Source organism: Quercus lobata, chromosome 5, assembly GCF_001633185.2.
Source record: "Quercus lobata isolate SW786 chromosome 5, ValleyOak3.0 Primary Assembly, whole genome shotgun sequence".
NCBI lineage: Eukaryota > Viridiplantae > Streptophyta > Magnoliopsida > Fagales > Fagaceae > Quercus > Quercus lobata.
This window is the reverse complement of record NC_044908.1, coordinates 41,285,292-41,300,981: the sequence shown is the minus strand read 5'-3', so window position 1 is coordinate 41,300,981 and position 15,690 is coordinate 41,285,292. Positions and strand designations below refer to the sequence as shown.

General features: G+C 32.7%; 1 protein-coding gene across 3 annotated transcripts; it reads right to left on the bottom strand.

Annotated features, from left to right (window-relative positions):
* Positions 1-227: 227 nt before the first annotated feature.
* Positions 228-9,282, bottom strand: LOC115992716 (transcriptional corepressor LEUNIG_HOMOLOG-like). Of its 3 annotated transcripts, none has more exons than XM_031116937.1 (18): positions 9,178-9,282; positions 8,918-8,977; positions 8,700-8,797; positions 8,161-8,270; positions 7,821-8,074; positions 7,423-7,462; positions 7,228-7,330; positions 6,733-6,782; positions 6,365-6,565; positions 5,077-5,151; positions 4,863-4,916; positions 4,530-4,659; positions 4,199-4,308; positions 3,966-4,115; positions 2,415-2,570; positions 1,638-1,754; positions 1,352-1,552; positions 228-696 (listed from the first exon to the last, which is right to left on the bottom strand). In XM_031116937.1, the coding sequence occupies exons 2-18, from the start codon at positions 8,956-8,958 to the stop codon at positions 550-552; spliced, it is 2,037 nt and encodes a 678-aa protein (XP_030972797.1). In that variant the 5' UTR covers positions 8,959-8,977; positions 9,178-9,282; the 3' UTR covers positions 228-549. The 3 variants fall into 3 exon arrangements, with proteins under 3 accessions (XP_030972797.1, XP_030972798.1, XP_030972799.1); XM_031116938.1 differs by having other exon boundaries at positions 6,365-6,544; XM_031116939.1 differs by lacking the exon at positions 9,178-9,282 and adding an exon at positions 9,069-9,112.
* Positions 9,283-15,690: the final 6,408 nt, after the last annotated feature.

The window sequence follows — 15,690 nt, the reverse complement described above, 5'->3', positions numbered from 1 at the left end:
GAAAAGGATGGAAAAAGGCTCTTCGTTCGTGTCATTTTCAACTGCTGTAATCTAAATACTTCATTTACAAATGGAGACTTCATTTTCATACGAAATAGAATAAAGGAAATTAATTATGTACAGTTTATTATATTACTTGAGTAAAATTGCCAATATACTGCTCATACTATAAAAAGCAACTTCCCAGTAATCTGGTAAGGAATATGGATGAACTCCAAACACAGTCATAAAGCAAATAAACTTGTGTTTTCTTCTGCAACTTTGTTTCATTTACATTTAGTCATAATTATATGAGTCGAAGACAGTAAGGTTTATCTATATAGAATCCAAAAACAAGTATACCCATCCTTTTACCTGTTTCTTCTGTAAAACTATATTAAAAGTTCATCTATAGCCATGGCACCTATTCCTGGTGAATGAAATCCTGGCTGTATTGCTGATTTTTACCCTACCCAGACTTACAAAATTTAAAGGGAAACTATCCACATGATTTACAAACCCTATGCATGTCCACATTGAGGTGCACAGGCCTGTACATGCAGAGAAGACTCACTTCCATAACTTCACACAGTGGTCATTACTAGCCGAGGCAACCATTTCAGTCTGTGGTGAATCTGTTAGTGCAGCAATTAACCCATTGTGAGCTGGAACTGACCATGTTTTACTGTTCTCAGTTGGATTCCACAACTCAAGAGACTGCAATAAACATGAAATATTAAATCTCACAAGAGGAGGATATTGTGCACGGTAACAAAAAGATAGTGCTAACAGCCTAACAGACAGTGCAAAATGAGTCGATTGAAAATAAAACCATCCCAATAACATGTACACACAAGTGCATCAGATTTTTTATCACCAATTGATTGCAGGCTAATAAAGGCGGGGGAAACTGAAATGGCTTTTTTTTGTTTTTTGTTTTGGTTGCTACATTTAGTTTGGGAAGGGTTCGTGGAACCCTGGGTGTACCCATTGAGGATCCCAGGAGTGTCAACTGACTCTAGGGTCAAATGCACAGAAATGGCTTCTCCTAATGTCAATCTCTGGCAACTAAAACTTTTAGGATAATTTCTCAGTTAAGTGATGATATCACTAGAAACAATTAGGCCTTGATATGATATTCTCAAGTTTAGACAAAACTTGATGTGACATGCCATATGAATTTAGCCGCGGGGGGGTGGGGGCGCTTGATGTGATATTCTTAAGTTCAGAGAAAACTTGTTCAATATGGAGATATGCACTTTAACGTGTTTTCTTCTTTGCAGCTAATCATGTCGCTATTACATCAACAAATTCTTATTATTTTCATGACTTTTGGATGAACAATAGAATTTTAGATGAAATAGCCATTTACCTGATAACCACCAATGATCAAGAGCTGTGAATATCCAGGATGAAAAGTGCATGACTGGAATTTTTTGCCATTTAAATGAAGCTCATGTATGCATTTTCCACCTGACACAGTCGACCAAACTCGAGCACTGTCTTCACTAATAGAGGCAATATACTTCCCACTAGTATCCCAGCAAATTGAAAGGACATCTTTGACGTGTCCCTAAAAGAGAAAAAACTCAAACATGTAAATTACATTGAAAGAATTGAAAGTCAAAACATAAAATCTAAATGCACTAGGGCTTAACCTTCAAGTAGAACTGGAGGCTGTCATTCTCTACATCAATTATATGGATACCATTTCCGGCAGCAGTGGCCAAAAGCTTTCCAAATTGAGGCTGGAATCTAACTTGTTTAGTAGCTCCCTGCAGTTATTCCAATAGAAGATTTAAGGCACTGATAAATAGAATTGCACAAAAATTTGACTGCCAGCATCATCTTTCAATACAATATACTATAGCCACCATGACAACTGTTTTGCAGGAAAATGACTCAAAGTTTGTGGAAAAGTTTCAGCAATTAAATTAAAAAAAATGGTTTCATAAAGTTTTTTCAACTCCTGAACATAGCCATAAATGAAGACAACCTAATGTTATGACACTAAATGACTCTTCAATGGCGCATGCTCATGTTTTTTTACACAGATTATGAGAAGATAAATCTAACTTTAAGGCTGTGAAATTCACTATTTGTGTATTTACTTTCTAAAAATCATGAGACTTTATTGTAGTTGACCATTCACAAAACTTTCAAAATTAAAAAGGTACAATTTTCAAAAGATATGCTGAAAACATTGAGTCGAAGGTCCTTAACCAAGTACAAGGCCAAGGATGACATCCTAACAATGAGATATATAGTTTATTAAAGCCACTGAATTTAACTCTACTAAGACATTAGTCCGGCAACATAGTACCTTTTGTAATTATAACCTGTTATTAGCGTCTACACGAAATAAATGTGTTATTTCAAATATTAGCATATCATGATGCTAGACATTCTAACAAATGAATAGCTCAAGATCTGACCTTAGTGACACGTGTGCAAGAATATTGGGTGACATTCCATAGTCGGATCTCATTATTACTGTCACAAGAGCAGAGGAGGTCCAACTTTGTTGGGTGGAAATCCACTGATATTACTTGTTCAGCATGCCCAAGAAGCTCACACAATGATTTGGTTGGCTACAATAGAACAAACACAAAACCAAAACCTATTATTTATGTTAAAGGATTTGATTACTCCTTTACTTGATTTAAAAAAAAAAAAAAAACTCATAAATAGTAAAAGGAGAATTACATAGTAGATCAAAGGCATAAAAAGATAATGAACTAGGCCCATTTAAATCTCATATTCAGGCAAAAATATGCTTAGTCAAACCCACACATAACTGAACTGCACTGGAGGAAATTGCAATTATAAACTGTGTTAAGTACTATATACTGATAGGGAAATGTAAGGCCAGGTTTGAGGGCATCAAGGTTGTCTGATCACCAATCTGGCTGATCACAGAAACACCTTCGCAGCTCACCCAACCTGGAAAAATACCTGGTCTAACCCACATAACTGAAGCGGGCATAACAGTAGCTGAGATCTCATCCCCCATATAAAAGCCCTGAGGCCCAACTTATTAAAAGAATTTTTTCAGGACCTTGATGTTGCTTGCAAATTCAGGTCAGAATTACATTCTATACTATCTTTTTGTTTGTTCTTTTTACCTTTTCCCTACCTTATGTTTGTTTCTGGGATTTGGCTTTCACAGATAGCACAGTTTGAGCTGGGTAGCAGAACTGTTACTTATCAAGAGAAAGGGGGCAAAGACACCTAGGATCTTTAAACTAAAATAAGTTTCACTTGTAACTTGTACCCTTAACAATCCAATAAAGTTAATTTAATATAATTATTATATATAAAGTGGGCACGTGTCATATATCATTTAGAAAATCAAATCATTCTAAGAAATTAATACCAAGATTTGGCCTTTTCATTTAGGCAATGCAATTGAAGCTGTACAAAGAACCAAATTCATAAGAGAGGATGAACATATACCTTCATATTGTTATCACTTGATCAATAGCTCGTGCAACAATTAAAAGAATTATAAAATCTACAAATGCAGACTTTGGATGAAAATAAGAACTTGAAAGTTCAAATTGTCAATATAACAATCTAAAGGCAATATCAATGTAAAAGAATGATCTGTATCTGTTACAATTTCAACATGAACATTTTAAATCCTCTGAGGTACTATAGATCCATGCCAAAAAATTTTAACTAGAGTAAAATACATTAAAATAAAACCAGGCAAAACAAACCAAAATGAGATTTATATATCTGTTAGAAGCTATCATAGAGAAGCTGAATCAATTACAATATTAAAAAAAAAAAATTATATAGAAAAAAGCCTCTGATCCACCAATAAAAATAGCACCTTCAATGCCAGAAGTCCTTCAAATCCTAAAGGGATAACAGACAAGATAAAGGAACAGTACACAAAAAAATATTAAAGAATACTGATGTTATAAACAAGAAGACAGACAGAGACAATCAAGGTCAGAATTGGCAAGGAAGAAACTTACACTTGCTGCATCCCATAATTTCACAGTTCTATCAAAGGAAGAAGTTGCGAAAATAGTTGAACTTGGTCTAAACCGAACATCTGTAATGAGATGAGAATGCCCTTCTGCAGTATCTATGGAACCAAAAGTTTCCACATTCCAAATCAAAACCTGTCAGTGGAAAATGCTATTAGCTCAGAAATAATTCAAAATAAAAGGAAAAATTCTTTTAAACAATGGACCACACCAACCACCTTATTTTCATGCCCTGCGCTAGCTAACAACTTCCCATCTGATGAAAAATGGCAGCATGACCCCTTGTTTTTGCTTGAGTGGAGAGTGATAACCTCTTCAAAAGTAAAGCCTACCAGATGGTGATGAATCATTATGTTAGAACAAATATCCATGAATATTCAGATGGCATTATTTCAAATTGTGCATTATTCCCTTTTCAACATCTTGTATTTCGCATAGTATCCTAGCATAATTCCTGACATATAGCATCTACTAGATTCTAAGCTTAAATACCATAATCATGTCAACAAACTAGAAATTATTTTTATACTACAAGTGTAGAAGAATTACCTTTATGTTCATCTTTAGTGCATGCTTTAGAATGAATTTTTGAACTGCTGAAAGGAGTGCTTGTGCTTCCAGCATTTTCAGCATTAGATTCAACATTTTCTACAGGTTTACTGTTTCCATTTATACAACCCTTTCATAAAGCACCCATGAAAAGAGCTAAAATAAGAAGACAAAAAGCCAAAGATAGCGTGCATACCAGAAAGAGATATATTCAATATTATGATGAGTGGGTCTCTAAATTTATTATTTGTAAATGTTTATTTTCTTATAAATATAATGGCCAAGAGATGAAGGAAAGAGCCCTTATGCTTTCTCCCAAGGGGTATGACCTACCAAAGTTTTCTCTCCAGCTCTTGAATATGATCTTGTCTTCCGCTTTCTGCCATTCTGATCCAAAACGAGTAATATGGAAAAAAAATGACAGAAAAGTTACATACATACACATACATGTATTTATATAAGAAACCATAACCTTCGACCAAGTAAGGAAGCATTAATATTCAACTTTCCTAACAAAGATAATGGTTTAATCCAGGGTGCAACTAACCTCTAGCAACTTCTGCTGCTTTATTTGATCATTTTGGTATTGGTGCTCTTCATTTTGTTTCGTTTGGACCAATATCTGAGTCATTATCAACTTATCATTTAAAGGATTGTGAAGATTTACAAGGGAAATTTGAAAATCAGTATCTGCATTTGATTCATTTATGGAATTAATCCTTTCATTATCTATATCATTTATTAAAAGAAGAGGGATGAAAACACAAGAACACCAAAGCATCAAAAACAACAAGGGATCTCTATAAAAATCATCATAGGGATGTGGAACATTTATCATACATCATTATGCATTCATACTTATCAGCATCTAAATTCAACTGAACACTATCCCAAATAACTTAAGGCCAACATCATTACTGTTACTTTATCACACTTATCTTGTCTGCCAAGCCCATGGTTCAATAACATAATAGGCCACAATACCAATGTTACTGCATCAACAGACATTTTCTTGGGTGCCTGTTCAAAATATAACATACAAGTGTGAATCCAAATGAGCTGTTCCCAAGTCATCACATGGCAAGTTACTGCTTTTGATTTCACATAAATTATAAAAACTATTTGCCATAGCAAAGTGGAACTTACTATCAAGTCTTTTAAAAGCCCATGTAATGTTCCTCTTCTCTAATTTTCTTTCATAGATAGACTGGCCAGCATTGGAATCAGGTCCAAGATAGAGTTCACCAAAAGCAAATTTATGTGTAAGCTCTTTGCTAGGATTTTCTTCCTATCTCATCCAGTTCAGCTCACTGATATTTCCACAAATCTATTTGCTTTTGGTAAATAAACTCAAGATCGATGGTTGACAAGTTTGACAAGTGTATAGTATATGATTGTATATTTTTCTTATTTCAGAAAATTTTCACATTACTGTACAGGAGTTCTTTGTATTTATAAATGGTTCAACAATCAACATCGTATTACACACGATTATATTATCCATGTAACAATCTTTATTGTTGTTTACATCTAGGAGCTGGCATGTACAGCAATTTCTTAGATAGCTTTGACTGTTGCTATTTATAAATTTATATATATACACATATAGTTATCCACTACAAATATGAAGAATTTGAAATAATTACATTGAAAAATGCAAAGCACATCAAATGTCAACATAGCAAATAATAATAGAATGGTTGTGTAGTTGTCACATTCCTAGTTGCTGATTCACATAGAATTGAAGGGCAAAGTAATTCATATCACAACTCTAGCTTCTTTGATACATAGGGAAACCAAACAGCCAGAACTTGAAGGTCATTGTTTCCACTAACCTGTTCATCATTCGCAGATAATTCAATTTTGGGAAGCATCACATTTGGACTAGCAAAATTGGCAGGGCTTCCAGGAAAAGTGTCTGTCTGGTTTCCAGGTGTACATGACAGTACTTGGGCCAAAAGTGCTTGCTGACATTCTGGTGTCAACATCTGAAATTGATGTGTATAGCTTGGTGCCTGCAGAACTGGGTTCAGTACCTGGTGTCCCAAAACTCAGGAAATTCGGTCAAGTTCCAACCAAAATATTCAGAAGATTGAACTAGGAATTTTGATTAACGCTTGACAGGAATTAATAACAACAACAAGATAGAACATAGACGTGCTAGCTAGCTAGCTCCAGGGACAAATATGTTATAATAACTTACAGTTAAAGGCCATCCATCCAGCAGTGATGAATTGACTCCCTCATTCATCCCTGCAGAGATTAAACATTAGGCATTTAAACATCAACTATAACGTTGCCCTTACATGAATTCAGAGAAAAATATTGCCCTTACAAGTATTAAGATCAATAAAAGCCACTCATCATTATGCACATCACTTTGTACAGACCACATGGATAGTACTTGTCTCTGACCACTCCCCAAAAAAATCAAGGGGGAAAAAAAGGAGGGAACTTGATTACAATTTGTTGTTTGGTCAAATAAACGTAGAGGGCATTAGCCTCATGTTAAGACATAAAGATTTTATAAAGACTACAGTAGGTTAACAACAGAAGCAAAGTACGATATCATATATTTATTTCCTTCTTAACACAATACAACACATGAATCAAACAGAAAAGATAATCATTTATTCAATTCCTTGGTACTAAATTCTGTGTAGAAATGAAAAATCTAGAAAGTAGGATATGATAGAACCTGCATCATGAGGTCTGGATTTTGGGAGTTTAAGCTTTGGTATTCCATACAGCATAGGGTCCATAGTTACTGTTTTCTCCATGCCAATGTCATTTCTATTTCCCTGCACCACCAGTAACATTAATCTTCAAAGAAGTTCTAGCAGTTATGAATTTCATGATGATGTTTAAAAAGAATTGACCATACTCTCACAACCTGCTGATTAGCCTGCTTATGAATTTGCTGCTGTGGATGGCTGACACATGAATAAAAATTGAAAAAGGAAAAGGTTAAAAAATCCGTGTAAATGAAGCCAATTAACGGTAACAAGGATCCTACGCAATCCTCTTGACATAGGAGCAACAATTTCTCAAATTTCATATATCAAACTTTATATATATTTAGAGAGCCAGATCATGGAACTAAGGAGCCTAACTCTCCTTTCATTTAACAAAGAAATTTGTTATACATTTTTTCATTTCATGTAAATTGAGAACCTCAAATCCAAGGCAAGGGCATGTGGGGTGTGTCAGAACTACGTAAACTGAAAAAATAAAACTCCAGTTCACATCAATTTAATATGATACAAAGTTACAAACACATCTCCGAAATACCTTGAACTTACAGGTGACTTTGGGAGATTCAATTTACTAACATCAACAAGGCGTAAATTGGGTTCAAAGGTTCTAGCAGGATGTCTTAGATGCTCTTCATACATTTTTGCAGCCAACAGACAAGAAGCTGGTTGGCCCAACATCTTATCAAAGTCATTAATGACAGGCAATTTTCCAGGCCTGTGCTGATTAATCACTGACTGCGGCATTGCTGAGTAGATATTTTGTTGCTCATTCTCTGTCATTTGCGTAGCCTGAAAATTGAACAAAGAACGCCTAGAATGCTCTATCATACAACAAAACTAAGCACAATGATGCCTTAAATTTGACAAAGCATCACCTCAGTTGAGGCCTCTGCCTTCGCCTGCTGATCCTGCAGTTGCCTAGAGGCGTACACGTCATAAAATATCGACCACCATTCATATAAGAATCCTTCAGCAGAGTCAATCACTAGAACAAGAACCCCACATTTCTAATCAACAAACAATCAACTTATGTTGACAATTTAAACATCACATCAACCCCTAAAAAATACCATAAGGGGCAAATTAAAGTGCAGTGCATTGAGCAAGAAGCCTCATGAAATCAATATGGAACCAAACAAGAAATTGACATGAACCATAAGCACAATTCAGTAACTTAAGGGACAGAAATTAGAAAATACCTCAAATGTTCATTCACAAGGAAAATGACAAAGAGACAGAAACGTGTACTCAAAGATATTATAAAAAACAATAACAATAGTAGGAAAATACAACACAACCAAAAAAAAAGGGGGGGTTGCATCTCAGTACTAAATTAAAAGGTAGATTCATTTATCAGAAGAATAATAATATAATAGTAAAAATAAGATTCATATTTAAAGGAAGACAACATTACCAACAGGATTGTTACAAACTTTGGCCTCCTTTCTGAAAATTTGAGCAGTCTTATGCATATTCTTCTTAACCATATAATCAAGCAAGTACAGTTCAAACCTATAAAACCCCACATCATCAAATCAAATGAACACAAATTTTCTTATTAAGTATATACCAAAAAAAAAAAAAAAAAAAAAGGTAAACACCCACATATATATTTAAAGCAAAGAAACTCACATTTTCTCAGCATCCCAGTCATGACCAGAACCAGAAGCCATAATTTGTTTCAACGCAATCCTTTACCAAAAAATGAAAAGTGAAACAAAATGGGTTGGAGTTGTACGGACACACAAAAATGGAGATATATATATATATGAAATACGAATACCCAGATGAAGATTTGAGCAGTATATGCAATTGTAGCGTGGCCCCACTTCACTTGGGGATTTTTCTTAAAGAAACGAATAGAGAGTGATAGACAGAGAGAAAGAGGGAACCTGAGTGAGCAGCTAGGCAGCAAGTGACAGTGCCATGCAAAAGGACCCGAAACAAAAGCGACAAGCAAACAGAATTAATTTTCAACTTTCTAGAGAGAGAGAGAGAGAGAGAGAGACTATTTTTATTACATATATATATATATATACACATACATGTACTCTACACTGTGGTCCAAATTGGTTCTTATGAGAGGGGCTGATTGAGTACAGTGAGAGTGTACAGAAATTGAGGGTGCCATGCAGATGGGTTCAGGCAAGTTGGATTTTGTTTTTTGTTTTATTTTTTTGTCATTTTGTCAATTTGCCAATAATACAAGGGTTTTTTTTTATTTTTTTTTATTTAAGAGTTTCAACACTCTTAATAATCAGACCACGACACCAATTAATTTGTAAAGTAAACGGTCTTATTTTGGTTAGTCATATCAAATTTTTTCTTTTTTTTTTTTGGTGAAAATTTCAGCTTTAGTTGGTAACCCATTGAATGCTCTGTAAATGAAGTACCATTGCTGTCATACATTAAGAGTTTGAGAAAGTTGGCCACAATGAATGGGACATTCCCATCTTCCATGTCATTGAATAAGGGTGTTTTTGTCATATGGGGTAGATTTGGTAACCAATTAAATGCACAGAAAAAATAAATACCCTTGTGGTAATTAACAATTTGAATTTTTAGAAAATACTCTCTGGAAATTTTATTTAGAAAATTGTACTAGTAGTTTTTTTGAGCCACTACTAGCATGACCTGAATAGAATATATCTTATATGTCCATGGCTTTACCGACCAAGAGATTTTAACCCACCAATCCACCCATGAAATAAATGTGGCATGTTCGCTGCCTATCAGTACCCACTAGAATTTTTCACCCATGACAAAAAATAAATACATTAAAAAAAAAGATGCCCATGATTTGTTTTGGCCTCTTTATATAGGAAAAATGTGTGATTGTATTTGATATTTATGTTTCTATTCCACGTGAAAGGATAATGAACAGGCAAACAAACAAAAAAGTGATATCATTAATAATTGTTTACCAAAAAAAAATATCATCAATAATTAATAAAGAAATAATAAAGGGGATGGGTAAGCAATTAAAATTAGTAGATGATAATTAATGACATCCAATATAAATGGCATGCTATGTTGATTTGGACATTTATTGTAACAACTAAAGGCATTTTATTTGCGTTTGAGTTGCATGAGTTAATTTTTCCACTTAATTAAACATTATTGTTTTGTATCTGTGGTTTTGACATTGGATAAGTGATAAGTTTTAAAATGGTTAAATCCATTAAGGTTGCATTTGGAAGCAAGAATTTAAATTGGGATATGAATTTTAAATTAATTGATTTGAAATGCATTGACTTCTAATCAATTGATTTTAAGTATTATTTCAAATTCAATAATTTTAAACCTTTAAAATTCTAGATGGATTTGTCAAATTCAAATTCTTGATATGTTTTAAACTGTCTAAACAAGATATTTGTATTTTAATCACTCAAATCCAAATCCAAATACCCAAATCATGCCTTCCAACCACACCATAAGAGAGAGATGTGAACTTATTATGTCAGAGGTTAATGTGAAAGTAATTATGTAGCAAGTTGAATCATATATTATACAAACACAGGTATGCTACTTTAGCTTATTAATTGCAAATACTTGTAAAGAAACGGGAAATTATTATATACTCCCTAAGTACCATAAATACATACTCCCTCCTCTCACATGAATGATGAGTCCCACTAATTAAATTCATGATGAGACTCACCATTTATGTGAGAGGGGGGAGTACGCATTTATGGTACTCCGGAAGTACCTAATAATTTTCCTAAAGAAACAACAAAATGAGTATTTTCTTAATTACATTCCATCCATGGATTCCATTCTGAAAAGAAAGAATTCACCTCAAAATGGTTAAAACCCAATATGTTTGTTTAGAGTAACTAGGAAGCTCTTAAAATCCTAACTGTTTATGATTAAATGAATGGTTTAGGTTCTATTATTTTATTAACATTTAAACAAATATTTATTAGCATTATAATAGTATTCATTTAAACTATTGATGACATGACAAAATCTAAATTCATAAACAAGATACTTGTAATTTGTTTTAACACACACACAACAACAACAACAAAAAAGTGAAGGTGAAAGTGTGAAACGTGGTCCAAATATTATCGACTTTGAGCACTGCATTGTTTCAAAAAATTGGAAGTAAATTTCACAAAGATGCATAAGTAATTGAAAGCCTACTATATATATATATATATATATAACCCATTATATTCTTCTCTTTGTTTCCCGCCCCCCTCACCCACCACAATATCACAAAATTTATATAATACGTTAAAGTGAAAACTCCATCAAAAATCTAAATTAGATTTTAGTTGCACTACAATTTTGTGCCAAGTGATTTTCTATTTGCAATCTAATTATATGATAAGTGCTCTTACATTTTAAAATGCACTCAAATTTTGTACCAAGTACTGAAGTACTATTCAATCATTAATTTCATGTCAAAATGTTTTTCTATATAAATTTTTAATCTAAACTTTAAAGCATAAAGCATCAATTAGAATTTATTATATATCTATGAAATACTTTTAGCCCATTTAAAACTATCTTAAGTCTATCTAAAACCACTTCTAACCCATTAATCTTATTATTATAATTTAAGTATAAATTTCAATGAATAGTTTACCATTTTTACAAAAGTTGGCTATTCATTTTCACTGTGTTTTCATAATAACTCGATCATTATAAATTACTTGAAAATTATAAATACATATTTATTGCAATTATTACATCACAATAACAAATGTTATGTTAAGGATACACTGGTCCTTCTTTTTCCCTTTAAAATAGCACAATCAAAATTAAACAATTTGCTTACTCTATCAAATTATATTATTACAAGGCTTTTTCAAGGGTTAATAATAATAATAATAATAATCACTATTATTCAATTTAGAAACAAATTTTAATGTACATCCATGCATACATACTAAGTTAAAAACCAATTTTTAATGGGTTTCATCTACCTATGAAAAAAAGTGTGAAATGATACTATTCGATATTTCTATGCAATGTAAAAAGAGAAGTGTTACGTTCATAACATTTTCACAACAAACCATAGGTGGTTAGTTGTTATTAGTTCTAATTTGAACCTACCATTGAAATTACTTTTTTACACCACTAAGAACAACCTGTAGAAACCCACCATTTAAGATTTGTTGTAAAAATATTATGAAAATATTGTGAACATAGCATTTCTCATATTAAAAAATTGAATGAAGCAAATAAACAAACAAAGTAGCGTCATTAATGAAAAATAATAAATAAGTTGTCTAAGCAATTAAAATCAGTATATGATAGTTAATGACAGTCGGTATAAATGGCATTCAATGTTGATTTGGGCATTTATTGTAATAATTAAAGGCATTTTAATTGCATTGAGTTGTAGGAGTTATTATATGCACTTAATTAAACATTATTGTTTTCACACCATTGATTTGACACTTATAAGTGGTAAGTTTCAAAATGGTTAATTCATTATGTAAGAGAGATTTGAAATGGTTAAACTTATCATGTGAGAGTAGGGGTGGCAATTCATGTTTGTGGGTCAAGTTTGTATCGTGTCGAGTCATAAGTATTTGGCTATATGTTAACTTGAACCCAACCTGTTTAGTAAATGTGTCAATAATCTTCAACCCTAACATGACATGTATATTCAACAGGTCAATCCAATACGATACGTTTAACTCGTTTAATTAACAAGTCATGTAAAGATCAATACAAATGATTAGTTTAATAACCCATTTGATTAATAGGTCTAAAATTAAAATACAATTACAACCATAAATATAGTAATAAACATATAAATATAAACATAAATTAAGCAATAATAACAAAATAATAATAATAAAAACTAATACCTTCATAAACTAAACGAGTCAAATAAATTTGCATGTTGAATATGAACACAACTTGTTTATTAAACAAGTTAGCCATGTCAACCCAAATATGACCCAAACTCATTTAGTCTTAACCCATGACTTATTTAGAAACAGGTTAGTTGTATCAGGTTCGCAAGTCGTGTTAGATTTTTCCACACCTATGTAAGAGAGATGAATGTGAAAGTAATCAGATTTAGTTGAAAATATGAACATCTTTGAATTTCAAGTTGAACAATATGTTATAAAAACTTAGGTGTCAATCATTGTACCCAATCGAATCCAACCTATGCTTGGGAGAATGGCGACTAAGGTGGAATGAGTGGGTGGTCCCACTTAGTATGTGAGAGTATCATTTGCATTACTTGTATTTGTAGAGTTTGATCGTGTAGGGGTGGATTTTTAAAGTGTAAAGAGTCACTACTAATTATTGGGATTTCTTAATAAGTGATTGGTCACTTAAATTTATAGTTGGTTTTTAATAAGTTTAGTTCCTCTAACCTAAACTAGGTCAAATTGTGTCTTGAAGTAGAAACATAGATTCGAGGGGAAGGTGTTTGGCACACCCAAGATGCCTAAACATAGTCAATACCTAATTTGATTATACCTCGAAAATGTTGTGCAATGCAATATAATAGAATATATTCCCAATCTTGGGGGCATCTATACCATGTTATCAAACGTGCAACAAGATGGATACACGAGGTAAAATATCAAAGTTTTGGTTTAGAGTAGAAACAAGACAATTTAGTTTAAAAACCATTTGAAAAAATCATGGACTGGGAAGGGACTAGTGTCAAGATAGACTTGAAATCTCAACATTAATCATACAACCACATTTTGTGGTTGGTACTAGCCATAATCAAGATCTCACCATTCTTTGTTGAATTATGCGATTTGTCTGTTAATGAAATATTGAACCAAGTTAGATCACAATAGAGACATTCTTCATGATGTCATTTGGCAATGCAGTTGTACTTTAAAAAACCATAAAATCAAAATTTTAATAGGTTTTTGATATGGAAATTAAACCATAAAATTAGTGTTAAAATTTAAAGAAGGTTTTTATGTGAAAAACTAGAAAATCAGGATTTTTCATTTGAAAAGATTTTTAATATTGACATTAATATTAACATTAACACTAAATTCAAACCGTCAACATTAATATTAACATTAAAACTAATCCTAACCCTAACCCTATCTCTAATCCTAAACATCAACACTAACCATAACCCAAAATTGTAACCCTAAACATTAACATTGATCCTAACTATAAACACTAACCTTAAACCCAAACCTTAAAATTGACATGTCATTAGCCAATGTCCACATGTAAATTGGTACCTCAACCAATCCATCCATTACTTATGGATTGAATTCTATGATTTTCTCAAAGGTTATTCCACATTTCTTGATGCCCCATTCTTGCCCACATCATCATACTCTTTAATTGCGTATTACGAAACCTCAAGTTGAAACTGTTAGCAACATGACGGAGGTAGTAGTGATGATACCCATGTGGTCACTACTACTTGATATTTGGAAGGGCAATGGTTGATAACATCCAATGGTGTCAACAAGATATTATACATATGCCATTGTGTTGTGTCACATATTGCCTAATAGATCACAAGACTCCTGCCTGTTCAACAATGCCAAATGCGAGCGAGACAACTTGATCTTCTCCATATCCCACGTTGATGCAAAAACCAGTGTACCTATGTATTACTAATTTACTATATGAAAATGTAGCATCTATACTTTTATGATTAGCCTACAATGTTTGAAGCTTCAATGGAAGGAACAAAATCCCAAAACACTTGAACTACCATTGAAGCTACAATGTTTGAAGCTTAATTGACCGCCACAGAAGCATTGTGAAAGGACCACTAAACCTTTAGTGCTCAGTTTTGAACTACCATTGCAGACAATAATCGGTAAGATTTGTTCTAATTACCAAAGACTCTGCAATTGCTTTTTGTTTGCTTACCACATCTTCCAGTAAGAAAGACGGTACTTATATTTATCAAACACCTTGACTTCTAAGGCAGCAATATTAACTAAACTGAAGGGTCTGCCTTAACCTGAGTCCTTGTTTCACATTTAATCAAGTTCATGTCAAATATTATGTGATCTTGTATGGAGCCAATTTTTTATTATTATTATTATTTTAATTATATTGTTTTGCAAGATTATAAAAGCCAAATATTTTACCAAACGTCTCGGCACATATTAAGTTTTCTATTTTTAAAAATATTTTCTTGGTAATTGAAAAAGTTGTTATTATTTTTTCAATTTTCGAGAAAATTATTTCCAAAAATAAAAATTAATATATGTCCTAAAGGTACACATTAATAAAATCCTACTTTCAACATCAGCAAAGCATCCTATCAGGAAAAAAAAAAAAAAAATTAGAAAAAGAAGAGTTGATGACTTACTTTTGAGGTGGCCCACCTGATTGATCAACCCAGTTTGTCAGACACCATAACTAGCTATGACCCATTGTAAAGTAACCTCTGATAGCACAGGGTTCAGAAATCTTTTCCGTTAGGAAAGGAA

Excerpts from the sequence above, each read along its gene's own strand:
- LOC115992716 (XM_031116937.1), bottom strand. The coding sequence starts at position 8,958 with ATGGCTTCTGGTTCTGGTCATGACTGGGATGCTGAGAAAAT. Across the intron at positions 8,075-8,160 it reads AGGCAGAGGCCTCAACTGAG|GCTACGCAAATGACAGAGAA; the intron begins GTGATGCTTTGT and ends TTCAATTTTCAG. Across the intron at positions 4,309-4,529 it reads CACTAAAGATGAACATAAAG|GCTTTACTTTTGAAGAGGTT; the intron begins GTAATTCTTCTA and ends ACCATCTGGTAG.